At 45.3% G+C, this 12509-nt stretch overlaps 1 protein-coding gene across 6 annotated transcripts in view; it reads right to left on the reverse strand.

The window, feature by feature from the left end:
* Positions 1-12509, reverse strand: part of ANK1 (ankyrin 1) — a 150645-nt gene that overhangs the window by 19003 nt on the left and 119133 nt on the right. For all 6 annotated transcript variants that reach the window (XR_015744639.1, XM_087938818.1, XM_087938820.1 and 3 more), the window contains 8 exons: positions 11995-12199; positions 10415-10511; positions 8410-8638; positions 7474-7599; positions 5434-5553; positions 3496-3580; positions 1852-1932; positions 1062-1193 (listed from right to left, as the gene is read on the reverse strand). Coding sequence is in view for 5 of the 6 variants with exons in the window: in XM_087938818.1 (XP_087794944.1) it covers positions 1062-1193; positions 1852-1932; positions 3496-3580; positions 5434-5553; positions 7474-7599; positions 8410-8638; positions 10415-10511; positions 11995-12199 (1075 nt within the window). In the remaining variant the exon portion in view is untranslated. The remainder of the gene's footprint in view (positions 1-1061; positions 1194-1851; positions 1933-3495; positions 3581-5433; positions 5554-7473; positions 7600-8409; positions 8639-10414; positions 10512-11994; positions 12200-12509) is intronic.

A 12509-nucleotide genomic window follows, 5' to 3' on the forward strand; every position in this document is an offset into this window, starting at 1 on the left:
CATCAGTCCACTCCCTGATGGTCCTGGCCCCTCCTCAGAGTCTTTGCTCTCCTTCACCATCCACACCTGCCATTTATCTACTCACAATGACTTGCTTTCAAACTGCTAGGTCAGTGGGAGCAAATGACAGGTGCTCACCCCGTCACGCAGTAACACTCGGATCTCAAGCATGGACTTGCTGCTTGTCACCCCAGCATCCTAACCACATGAGCCAACGCACTCCTCCTCCGAAGTAGCATTAATTTGATATGAAAGTGCCAACAGCATGGGTGTCATGGCCCTGGTGGAGACTGACTCCGAGGAAGAGGAGGAACAGCCGACAGGGAGTGGAAGTGTGGCTCCGGAGGTTGTGGAGGAGGCTGGGGAAGGGCAGAGGATGGCTGAACAGTCAGAGGAGGACCCAGGCCCATCCCCTCCCCATCCTAGGGCACGCAGGGAGGAGAGGATCAGGGAGAGACATGGTCTCCTCAGGAGGAGAGGGCCTTGATCCTCGGTGTGGTCTAAGGGGGAGGAAAGGGCCTTGATCCTCTTCATGGGCTGCAAGTGTGAGGACTGAATAAGAGTTTGGACCTGCATACTGGCAAACTCTGGAAACAAAGCGTGTTTTATTTTGGTCTGAAGTTATCTTGGTTGGCGTCCTTTCAACAGACTGTGCCTTGTTATCTCCTTGAATTTGGTAAATAATTTTCCTGTTCCATTGTGGAAATTCCTTCATTGTATTTTGTTTTTTTTTTATTTCACCTCTATCTGCTCATTGAGTTCGGACTGTATTGCTTTCTTTTGAAGTCTATTTTTGAGTACGTTTTATCTCAGTGGGGCCAAGTTGGAGGCATTAAAGGGCATTTATTGACGTTTTGGATTTTGTTACGTTTGTGTTACGCTCTGGGTCAACACATTGGGGCTCAGTGCACCCTTCCATTGTTGTATAGGATGTAACCCAAAGATTTTCCTTTTGATGACACGAGCTGATTTTTGAAAATCTCTGGAGAGAATCTAAAGCATCTCTCTGATATATGCAAAAGAGGAAGCCCTCATTTCCGACACTTATCATTGATACTCACTGTTGGCACTCTGGCCACCCCGACTGGTCCAAAGATTTAAGAGGGTCATGCTCTGCTCCAGAAGGGAGTTGGGGTTCTCAACTCGGATTCTGTTGATATCATCCACTCCGAATTGAAGTTCTCGAGCCAGCTCTGCAGGGAATTGGGGAGAATCAGGTAAGAATGAAATGCAACTGGTTTTCATTGCTAAATATCTATGGAGCTTCTCAGTCATCCAGGTCATGGTTGTCCCAAAGGTGCTTTTTCCTGCATTCTTCCCTCCCTCTCCTTTTTCTTTCTTGCCTTCCTTCCTTCCCTTGCCTTCCTTCCCTTGCCTTCCTTCCTTCCTTCCTTCCTTCCTTCCTTCCTTCCTTCCTTCCTTCCTTCTTCCTTCCTTCCTTCCTTCCCTTCCCTTCCCTTCCCTTCCCCTTCCTTCCTTCCTTCCTTTCCTTCCCTTCCTTCCATCCCTCCCTCCCTCAATGATCAGAATGCAGCACTGCAGGCTAACTCTGCCCACAGCCAGGAGTTCGATCCTCCTTCCATCCTTCCGAGGTGGGTAAAATGAGGACCCAGATTGTTGGGGGCAAAAGGCTGACTCTGTAAAACGCTTAGAGGGGGCTGTAATGGACTGTAAAGCGGTATATAAGTCTAAGGGCTATTGCTATTCTTCCTCCAAGGTCCACACCTCAACAGCCAATTCAGTCTCAGGGTGAGGTGGTCAGGTTTGCCAACATTTCCCCACCTAACCTGTGCTCCACATCTGCCATTTCACATGGCTTTGGTTCTCCGCCTTGGCCCCAGTGATACTTACCAGCCCAACTGAGCCCCAAGTGTTCCGCAATGACCGCCAACTTCAGGTTGGTCTTGTCTTTCTCTGTGCTGTTAAGGGATCCTGGGAAAAGAAGAAGGACAAAGCCAACCTCAACCATCCCCATCTTCAGGTATTGCTGGAGTTATCCCAAAGACGCTGTTCAAAAGGCAACTGGGTTTTCTTGGGGTTGTACCGAAAACATTTCACTTCTCATCCAAGAAGCTTCTTCAGTTTTCTATCGAAGGCATCATAATTAACATAACCCCCGCCAACAAACCCTACAGACTTCAGTAAGGATTAGTATCAGCCTTGGAGGGCATTTTTTACTTGGCAACTTCAAGGCTGCCACATTCAGAGCCTAGGAATTGGGAGGAGGGATTTCATAGTGACGTAGGAGATTAGACAGAACAACAGTCGTTGTCAGAGAGTCAAGGACATGCTTCCCTGCACCTGGAGGAATGGAGGAATGTCTCCAGTTGGGATGAAGATTTGATTGGGACAGATACGATGGACCGATGGGTGCAGGGGATGGATCTTTGAATTCTCTTTTGGGAAGGATTCGGGTTTTCCCAGATGTGCCAATATGACAACTCTAATGAAACACAAGTTTGAGGAAATGTATGTCTCAGAGTCTCTTGGTTTGGAGTTGGTTAGTTGGAACGCTGACATTCAATGTAAATTAGCTCAGCTTTACATTCTCACGGTGTTTAGGAATTCCTACGTCCTTAATTTGTCCATACAGCATTTTGAATATTGATTGTAAAATTGATCTATGGGTTTCTCCTGGATTTTAATTCGCGTACTTTGCAATTTTACATTTGTAATTTTATTTTTACCTGATTTTAGTCTTATCAATGTGATTTTTTTAAAAAAATAATTACCTCTACTTTAGAATGACTGTTACTGATTTTATGCAGGCCCATGACTGAAAAACAAGGAAACAATTCAAGTGTGGTTTTCATATTGTTCCTTGAATGGTGTATATGTGTGTGTGTGTGTACATTTTGCAAATATTTTCCTAAAAATAAATTTAAAAGCATCTGAGCAGCCTATTTTTCTGAACAGATCCTTTCCCGAGAGGGCGTGGGCAGGAAAGATGCACAAGGCTATCAACAAATTTAGCAACCGGTTCTCTGCCCGGTTGCTGGGTGGGTGTGGCCATGGTGGGCGTGGGCTAATCGGCCTCCCGCACCACGGAGGAGGGGCATTTTCGTCCTCCCCGGGCTCCGGAGGCTCCCTGGAAGCCGGAAACAGGCCCATTTCTGGCCTTCTCAAACTTCTAGGAGGCCCGTTTTTCACCCTCCCTGAGGCTCTGCACAGGCCCTGCACAAACCTGGATCCAAAACAGGCCAGGTTCCTTCTTTTTTTTTTTTTTTAACATGTAATAGTACGTGCCCGGTGTCTGATTCCATCTAAAACATCTACCTATTTATTGGTGTTACCCATCCTTGGAGGGACATTGTGTCTTGGCCTAAGCTTTCCAGCTTACAAACCCTCAAACTCGCAACTTCATTTGACCCAGTTCAATGCTAAGAGTTTAGCAAAGAGAAACAGAGTTCTAGGCTCTGTCCAACTTGCATCGCTGGGGTCTTGTCTCCTGCTCAGAAACTTAACAACCGCTCGAATCCCACCACTTCCCCTTACCCAGAGTGTTGTCACTGAGAAGGCTGTATCTCTCTCGCAGGGCAAGCGGCGTCAGCGTTCTCCTTCGCTCTTCACTGCCAGAAGTCTGGGAGAACAAGGAAAGGTTTGAGATGGTTCAGCATCACAAGTGGGAGAGGAGCACACGCACACACGCACACACACACAACAAATAGTCAAAAACACAAGACCAGCAGTGGGATTCCAAATGTTTTCCCACCGGTTCTATGAGAGCGCGCTTCGCAGCAATGAAAACGCACGCGCAACAATGGAAAAACCGCACGCTCTGTCAGCACTTGGTGGAGGTGAGCTGTTTTTTAGCTCAGCTGAGGCGCGGAAATCCACTCTGCCACGCGAATCAGTTGAGCTAAAAGACAAGGATAGGGCAAGATAGGGCGGGAGTGGGTGGATGGGGCCAGCCAGAGCTGGTATTTGCCAGTTCTCCAAACTAGTCAAAATTTCCACTACCGGTACACCAGAACCGGTCTGAACCAGCTAAATGCCACCTCTGTGAAAGATTCTCCCATTTCTGGCACCAGCCTGGGACATCTCATGGCCAAGGATCTGAGAACATTGATGTTGGGAGATATCCATGGAATTCCTTTGCTTCCTTGTTCCATGAGCTTGCTTGTTGAGGAATGCTGGTGTTCACAGCAAGCATTAGGTAGTGATCTGGAACAGGTCTGACCAAAGCCTACCATTCTTAGAAGGAATGGTCCAGAGATCTCTGGAATGTTCCAATCCTTCTCTTCCAATACTTCAATCCTATTCAATAGGAGAAAGGGAAGATTTCTCTCTCTCTCTCTCTCTCTCTCTCTCTCTCTCCCTCCCTCCCTCTCTCTCTCTCTCTCTTCTAGAAGTTAAATCTCTCCAAATAAAACTGGTTCATGGTGTTCCAGATATGGTCCTTCAGAGGCCTGTTTTGCATACAAACCATGTCCACAATACCACAAACTGTTCAAAAACATGATTCCCTGGTAAACAGCTGGATTGCCCTCAGAACCACTGAATGATTGTGAGCTAGAGGAATGGGAATATTCTGGAATTCTCTAACACTGTCTTACAAGAATAAGTTCTCCCCATACCTTGCCACAAATAATAATTAAATGTTACACTCTTTTAATATTTTTGTTTGCAGATGTTTCATTTCCAAACATCATCGGTGCTGATAACGTTACCGAGTTTAGTAATGAAATGTCTACAAGAAAGCCCCCAAGCTGTGAGAGCACTAAGGGCCCCACAATTCAGCCCTGAGCTATAAAGGAGGCTGTGAGTTCAAGGCTAGGTAAAGGCAGATATTTCTCTCTCTGGGCACAATGAGAATATATCTGCTGAACAAAACTCCGTATTGGCAACAGGCAAAGCATCCGGCCATTAAAACACTCCGCTAGCTCCATTCAACTGCCCAGATTCTACCCCGCAAGGGATTATGGGGTCATTAAAAGATGATGATGATGGAGATGATGATGATGATCAAAACTAATAGATCAACCCTGGGGGAATATAGAGTGTGGCTACCCTGAACCTCTTTCTTCTTCCCTCGTCCACCTTGGGACTGTGCAGTATTTTAATTTGGGCTTCTGTCTGGAATGCGCTGCCTCCTCCCTGGGAAATTACCCATTCCTTCTCCAGGTTCATATTCCATTCCATTCCTCCTCCTCCTCCTCAAAATCATGCTCCTCTCCGTGTTTTCAAGGGAGCTAGGCAGTGGAGGAAGGGACAAATGCACCATTGTTGATCCGTCATCAGAATCTGACAGCTGTAGATCTATCTGCACCATTTGGGTGTGTTGCAGGGAATTGCATCTTTGCAAACTTACAAGGGGATTGAACCCTGAGGCTGTTCCTCAGCCTGCTCTGCAGCAAGCCAGAAGGAGTAGGATACGATGCAAAAGCAATGGAATACGGGCAGGGTAGGACGCAAGAAGATGGAATTACTCACCTTGGAACAGGGTGGCATTGTGACGTTCAGATGGCACAGCACGTGCTGAAGCTCTTCGTACTTCATGGGCTTGCGAAGGAAAGACAAAGAGCCACTGGCTTCCCGGCTACTGTCTCTCACCTACATTTCAGAAGATAAAAGTTCTTCAAGAAGCCAATCAAAGTATCACCCGTCTTCCGCAATCCTCCTTTGCCTTGCTCTCGGGCCCATCTTTCTAATTTTACTTTCTTTACTGCTTGTCCCAAAGGTGCTTTTGTTTTTTTTTTCCCCTTCCCAAGAGACAGCTGGACTTCCTTGGTTTTTCTTTGAAGACGTTTCCCTTCTCATCCAAGAAGCTTCTTCAGCTCTGCGTCGCTAAATGTCTATAGAGATTCTCGGTTGTCCGTGTCACATTTGCCCCAAAGGTGCTTTGGCAAGAGGCAACCTGGACTTTCTCATTTTTCTTCGGATGAGCTTCTTGGATGACAAGCAACGCAGCTTGTTTGGGAGGTAGGGCTTATATTAGGCACAAGTGTTTTTAAAAAAAACAGGCTGGGGCTTATTTTGGGGGTAGGTCATATTTTTGGGAGGGGAAAAACACAGTAGTTATCATCTTCTCTTCAGCTGTCTTTCCTAGAGACTAAACCTCCTTCGGTCTCCCCTTATAGGACCCAGGTTTCAGTCTCCTGCTCATCCTAACTGCACTTCCTTGAGCCTTTAATCCTTTTGCAACCTTGTTCCTAGCCCTGATTTTAGCTCCAAACAGCTGCTGAACACCAAGGTTAAAGTAACAGTATGACCTCTTCCCTCCCCTTCCAACTGTAGTGAGAGTTAATTGTTCTCTTTCTGACAGCGAGAACAATTCCCCACTGGAACAGCTTGTAGTAACTTCTGGAACAGAAGTTCTAGGTGCTCCATCACTGGACATTTCAAAGAAGAGATTGGACAGCCATTTGTCTGGAATGGCATAGGATCTCCTTGCTTGAGCAAGGGGTTGGACTAGAAGACCTCCAAGGTCCCTCCAAACTCTCTTATTCTGTTATGACCTTGATGGAGATTTACAGGTGCTGATGCTTAAACCAAGAGGGCCAAAGCATTGTTAAAGTCCAGAATATTCAGATCTTTGAAAATGTCTCAAACAGAGGCCTCCCTAATTCATTGAAGTATGAGAAGGGGGTGCCAGACATTTGTCTGAAATGGCTAGAACAGGGATCCTCCAACCTTGGCTACTTTAAGACTTGTGGACTTCAACTCCCAGAATTCCTCAGCCAGCTTTGCCCTCTGAACTCCACAAGTCTTTTTTTTTTTTAACAACAAACACAGACAAACACAAACATAAAACACGTAAAACCTTTCAATTATACAGTGTGTCGGTTGGTACATATTTCTTGTGCACAAAATCTAGTCTTTTCTTCTTAAAGTTAAGTTTACATTCATGTTGCATTAGTCAGATTTCCATGTCATATTACATTATTATTACATCATTATTAGACTTTAATTTCAAATCCGCATTATCCTTTGGGGCAACTCTCAATTCTTACTAATTTTAATTCATGTTATAATTCATTCTGTAATCATCAATTATAACATATCATTGCTATTGTATTATACTTCAACTTTTCTATCTAGCCATTGATAAAATAAATCCTATATCTTAAAATATTCTTCTAATTGCTAATATTAATTGACTCATTTCTGCACATTCCATTATTTTCTTAATCACCTCCTCCTCGTTTTTCCAATTTCCAAGTCCACCAGTCTTAAAGTGTCCAAGGTTGGAGCCCCCTACTCTAGAAGTCTGCCAAAGTTCCTCCCAATTCTGTTATTCTGTTCTGTTATTCTGAAGTGACTCAAGTTTAGCTTTTCTTTCTGAAATGTCTACTTACAACAAGTAACTGCTTGGTGGAGGCCCAACCAAGCCAAAATAACTTCTCCTCTTCCGGAGCTTTGAAAAAAAACTCAAGGAGATGGTTACAGACTCTGCTGTCATTCTTCCTTGGGAAGAGAGCCATCAAGAACAACCAGAGACAACCCCAGATTTCCAAAACTTTTGCTGATTACCTTAACTGGGATGATGAGGCGGTTCTCATGGAATGACTGGAACAAGAAGCTCCGTTGCTGGGCAGCCTTCTTGATTGGCAGGAGGTTCCCAGAAAGCTCCATGTGAAGTGGCATGCCTTCGGCCACCTGCGAAAGATCACTGTAAGATTCTCCAGGCGATCATCAGCCACCCAGAGTTAGTTTGGAGTTGGGTGGCACCAAAATCAAATCAAATCAAATCAAACCCAACCAAATAAAAATAAATAAATTCCCGCCATCACTCTGCTAAACAAATAATTCCCTCAACACTGTCCAACGATTTACAAAGTCTGCACTACTATTACTAATAATCTTCTCAGCACTCCTTATCCCCCATCCCCTCCCACTTGTGATTGTATAACTGTAACTTTGTCACTTGCATCCTTATGATTTATATTGATTGTTTCCTAGTATGATTTGATTGCTTATTGTACCTTATGACTATCATTAAGTGTTGTACCTAATGATTCTTGACTCTTGACGAATGTCTCTTTTCTTTTATGTCCACTGAGAGCATTTGCACCAAAGACAAATTTCTTGTGTGTCCAATCACACTTGGCCAATAAAGAATTCTATTCTATTCTATTTCACATCTATTCTATTCTATTCTATTCTATTCTATTCTATTCTATTCTATTCCATTCCATTCCATTCCATTCCACTCCACTCCACTCCACTCCACTCCACTCTACTCTATTCTATTCTATTCCTATTCCAATTCTATTCTACTTCGAGTCAATTTCATGCTACCTATACACAGGAATCTGAATTACTAACAGTCAAGGTAAATTGGAGCTAGATAAGAGTCAACGGAATTCATGGAATTCTAGACTTAGGTCTCTTAGTGACTCTAAACTGATGATGCCTTTGACCCCGCCTACAGGCTCAGCCTGGTCATTTCCTACCCCGAGGAGTTACCTCAATGTCTCGGCTGCGTGCTACTTCTGTGAAGTTTTCATGCTGCTCCAACGTTTTGTCCACTTTGTCATCGGTCATGCAGTAGCAGCGCAAGCGTCCTTCCCGCCCGTCATTCATTTTGGCAAACACCACAAACTTAGCCATGTAGGGCACAGCTGCCAGCTCCTTGTATAACAGAGTGGCAAAATGGACGGCTTCGGCTGTGCGCGGGCAGTCTGCCAGCCAGAACCTATGTAGCGGAAAAAGTAAGGCAGTACTAGGATGGGAGACCACCAGAATATGCCAAGGATGAGCAAACCACCGCTGTTCAGTGGCCAAGAAAACACGGATATTTCTATGGAATCAACAGGAGTCAAGCTTGACTCAATGGCAACACTACCAAGGGTCAAGCTTCAAAAGGATTTTGATGTCGCAATGATTGTCGCATCTCAGTTTGCCAACGAACTATGGGGGGAAGGAAGGGAGAGATAGAAAATGGCCCAGACATCAAGATGTCAATGTGAGAACCAAGGACATTTCGGCAGATGTTTATACACACAAAAAAGACTTTCCAACAATATCCGGAGACCGTATTGGACATTGTGATCTGAGCTAATGGGGGCAGGCGGTGGATTTGAACTTTAACTATAGGGGTTCGTGCAGGAAATCTCTAGATCTGGTTTTACCTTCAAACGTGCCTGTCATGCCCCTGTTGGAATCTGATTCCGAGGGGGAGGTCAAGCAGCTAGGGAGGGGGAGTGTGGCTCTGGTGGCTGTGGAAGAAATTAGGGAAGGGCACAGTCTGGCTGGGCATTCAGAGGAAGACCCAGGGCCACCCCCTCTTCATCCTAGGGCATGCAGGGAGGAATGGAGACGGGAGCAACATGAGTTATGGGGGAGAAAAGGGCCCTGATTCCCTCCATTTGCTGCAACTGGGAAAACAGGATTTAAAAAGGGTGTCTGCGCACAGCACCTTGCTGGAAGCAAAGCATGAATTATTTTGGTTTGTTAAGTCTGGCATCCTCCCAACTGTGCGTGTCTCATTATCTTTTGGAGTTTGCAATTCTTTATCCTGCCCTGTCTCGTTAATTGCTGCAGCGTGGTTTGTGTTGGTTTTTGTTTATAATTTAGATGTACTTTGGGTTTGGACTGAATTTCTTCCCTTTAAAAACTGTTCTTGGGAGAGTTTTATTTTCTCCAGCTGAAGATAACTGGACACTGGGGGCCAAGTTGGAGGTATTAAAGGGACTTCACCTACTTTTGTGACTTTGTTGCTTTTGTGCAATGCCCCGGGTTATCACAGTGCCAAAATGATGTACTCAATAAAGTTTTGCCTAAAGAGATTGGACCATCTCGATCATGTTTGCTTTTGTTGGGTTCATCAGTTGGAACCTTGACTCTTAATTTTGTACCATAATAGAGTGGTACAACGTGTATCATTCTCTTTTGTGTTTTTTTAGAATTTCCTTCCCCAACCGAATATCCTCCAAACATATTGGTGTCTGCTTGGAAGCCATTTTTCTTTGAGGCTTCTGGGCTGCCACATTCAGTGCCTGGGAATTTGGGAGGGGGGTTTCAAGGAGAGATCGAAGATTAGCCACAACATTCCTTTCTCAGAGAGTCAAGGACATGTTACTCTGCACCTGGAGGGGATTGACTAGGAGAGATAGTCTCCAGTTGGATCGAAGTAATGATTGGACCATGTGATGAACTATTGGGTTAGGGTTAGGGTTGGATTTTGAAATCTCTTTGCACTAAGGAAAATCCGGAAATCTCAGATTTGGGTTTTCCTCAGTTGTGCCAATATGACATCTCTAATAAAATGGATTTTTGACAAGCTGACAGTCTTGGAGTCTTTTAATATGGAAGTTGCTACTTGGAACGCTGACATTGGATTACACCAAACACATTTAAAGGGCTGCTCAACCCGACCCCTTGCATTGTACATCGCATCCCCTGTGAGATGTAGCTTGTGGTCCTTGACTTGCCACCCAAAACCTTCTCCCAGACCTTCCCTCCAATTCACCTGGCTGACACATTGGTGGTGAAATTTGCACACTCGTCGGCGTAAAGTAATTTTGTGGTCCCAGTGATGTCCTCCCATTGTGCTGGCGCAGTTCCTCCTGAGAAAAGAAAGTGGGGAGAACTGATTGGGTGTCTTTTGATCCCCAATTTGATTCCAGAAATTCGATACAGAAGCTCAGCTCGGCGTGAGGCCAATTGGCCGGCGCTATCTGACGTTACTAAGAGTTGCCTACAACAACTGACACAGAAATATATATACTGTCTGTGTGTGTGTGTGTGTGTGTGTTTGTGGGGGGGGGCATGGTGGCTTAGTGGCTAAGACACTGAGCTTGTCATTCAGAAAGGTCTGCAGTTCGGCGGTTCAAATCCCTACCACCATGTAACAGAGTGAGCTCCTGTTATTTCCCCAGCTTCCTAAAAAAGGCTAGTGCTAAACTTGGAGCTGATTGGACAAGACCGGGAAAAATACTGAAGCTTCTTTCTCATTCATTTTGGTCCTTTATTTGGTTCTAGCTTCTTGTGGTAGCATTTCTGCTGAATCCTCAGCCAACCTGCCCTTTCCCTCCTGTGATTTCCTTCCAAAGGTAGAATGCTTTTGTCTCCAAATGATTCCACTGAATCATCTGTTATTGCATGATGTAATTGGAAGAAGGAATGACCTTGAGGAACAGGAGGAAGAGCCCCTATCAAAACAATAGAGGTCGTCCTCACTTAACAAGATTGCCCTGCATGACTTTGGTTTCCTAGTTTGGTCTACCTTGATGTGCTGACATAGGCTTTACCAAACCACGAAGCGCAATTCCTTGTCCCAACAAAACACCTTTTTATATGGCTAAGGTGAACTCCTATCATTCACATCCAGCAAAGTCTCGGCAGACGGTCTTTCAAGGGTGAATTACAACCACAGACCTTATCAGGCTTGGAGAATTGCCAGGCCAATATCTTCCAAGCACTAGGCTGTCCAAAGAAATACTTGACAAGAAGTCAGGAACGGATCTTTACTCTAATGAATTGAACTAATTGTTTCCTGCAAACCTCACTCCCTTTTATCTCCTCTTTATTCTCTATTCACGGGCCACCTGTGCCTTTACTCCCGAGTCGACCCTAGTTCGTTAACTGTTCCCCTCTTCTGGCAGCCCTGTGCATGCGCACACTGGGAACAGGCTCCAGCTGTTCTTCTGCCCCACTGATCTCTGACTCCAAAGGCAGCTGATTACTGTCAGAGGGCCCTGGCCCCATCTCTGCCTCCGATGCAGAGCCCTTGTCAGAGCCTACTCCAGACTCCAGGACTGGCTCATGTTCCTCCCCAACCTCCGCTGGCAGACCACAACACTTGAAGAGTTGGCATCATGTGACATTATTCTGAAGGTGTTTACAAGAGAGGGCATTGCTTGTGTCCTCAATGTAATGGAGCATCATGGGTTGGAAGTAAAAGAGGGCCAAGAAGACCAATGGTCAGGAGGATGTCCAACTTCTCCAAAGCTCAGCTTCCAAATCCCGAGATCCTCCCCAACTTTGCAATGAAGAAGCAACATGGGAAGGGATGCTATCTCTTAGACACACTCAGAAGTCTCTGCTTACCTATAACGCTGCAGAGGAGGCGCAGGCTGGTGGTATCGCCTTCCCCACTGTCTCGGGGACTCTCTCTCCAAGATGGGGGCAAAGGAATGCGCAACCCGATAGGTCGATGAAATTTCCTACGGCGTGGCTCCACTGTCACAATTGGGCTGAAGGTTGCCTGGTTCCCCAGGAGTTTGGTCACCAGCTCATCAGGCACTGGCTGAGCCTGAAAGAGAAAGACCAAAACCCAGGAAGGTCTTGAAAAGGCCTATAGATAGATGATTGATAGATACAGAGATAATAGATGATAGATGATACATAGATGATAAGGTACATAGATACATAGATGATAGATAGATGATAGATAGATAGATAGATAGATAGATAGATAGATAGATAGATAGACAGACAGACAGATAGATAGATGATAGATGGATGGATGGATGGATGGATGGATGGAGGGAGGGAGGGAGGAAGGAAGGAAGGAAGGAAGGAAGGAAGGAAGGAAGGAAGGAAGGAAGGAAGGAAGGAAGGAA

Source organism: Pseudonaja textilis, chromosome 9 (genome assembly GCF_049901715.1).
Source record: "Pseudonaja textilis isolate UNSWEBS1 chromosome 9, rPseTex1.2, whole genome shotgun sequence".
NCBI classification, from domain to species: Eukaryota; Metazoa; Chordata; class Lepidosauria; order Squamata; family Elapidae; genus Pseudonaja; species Pseudonaja textilis.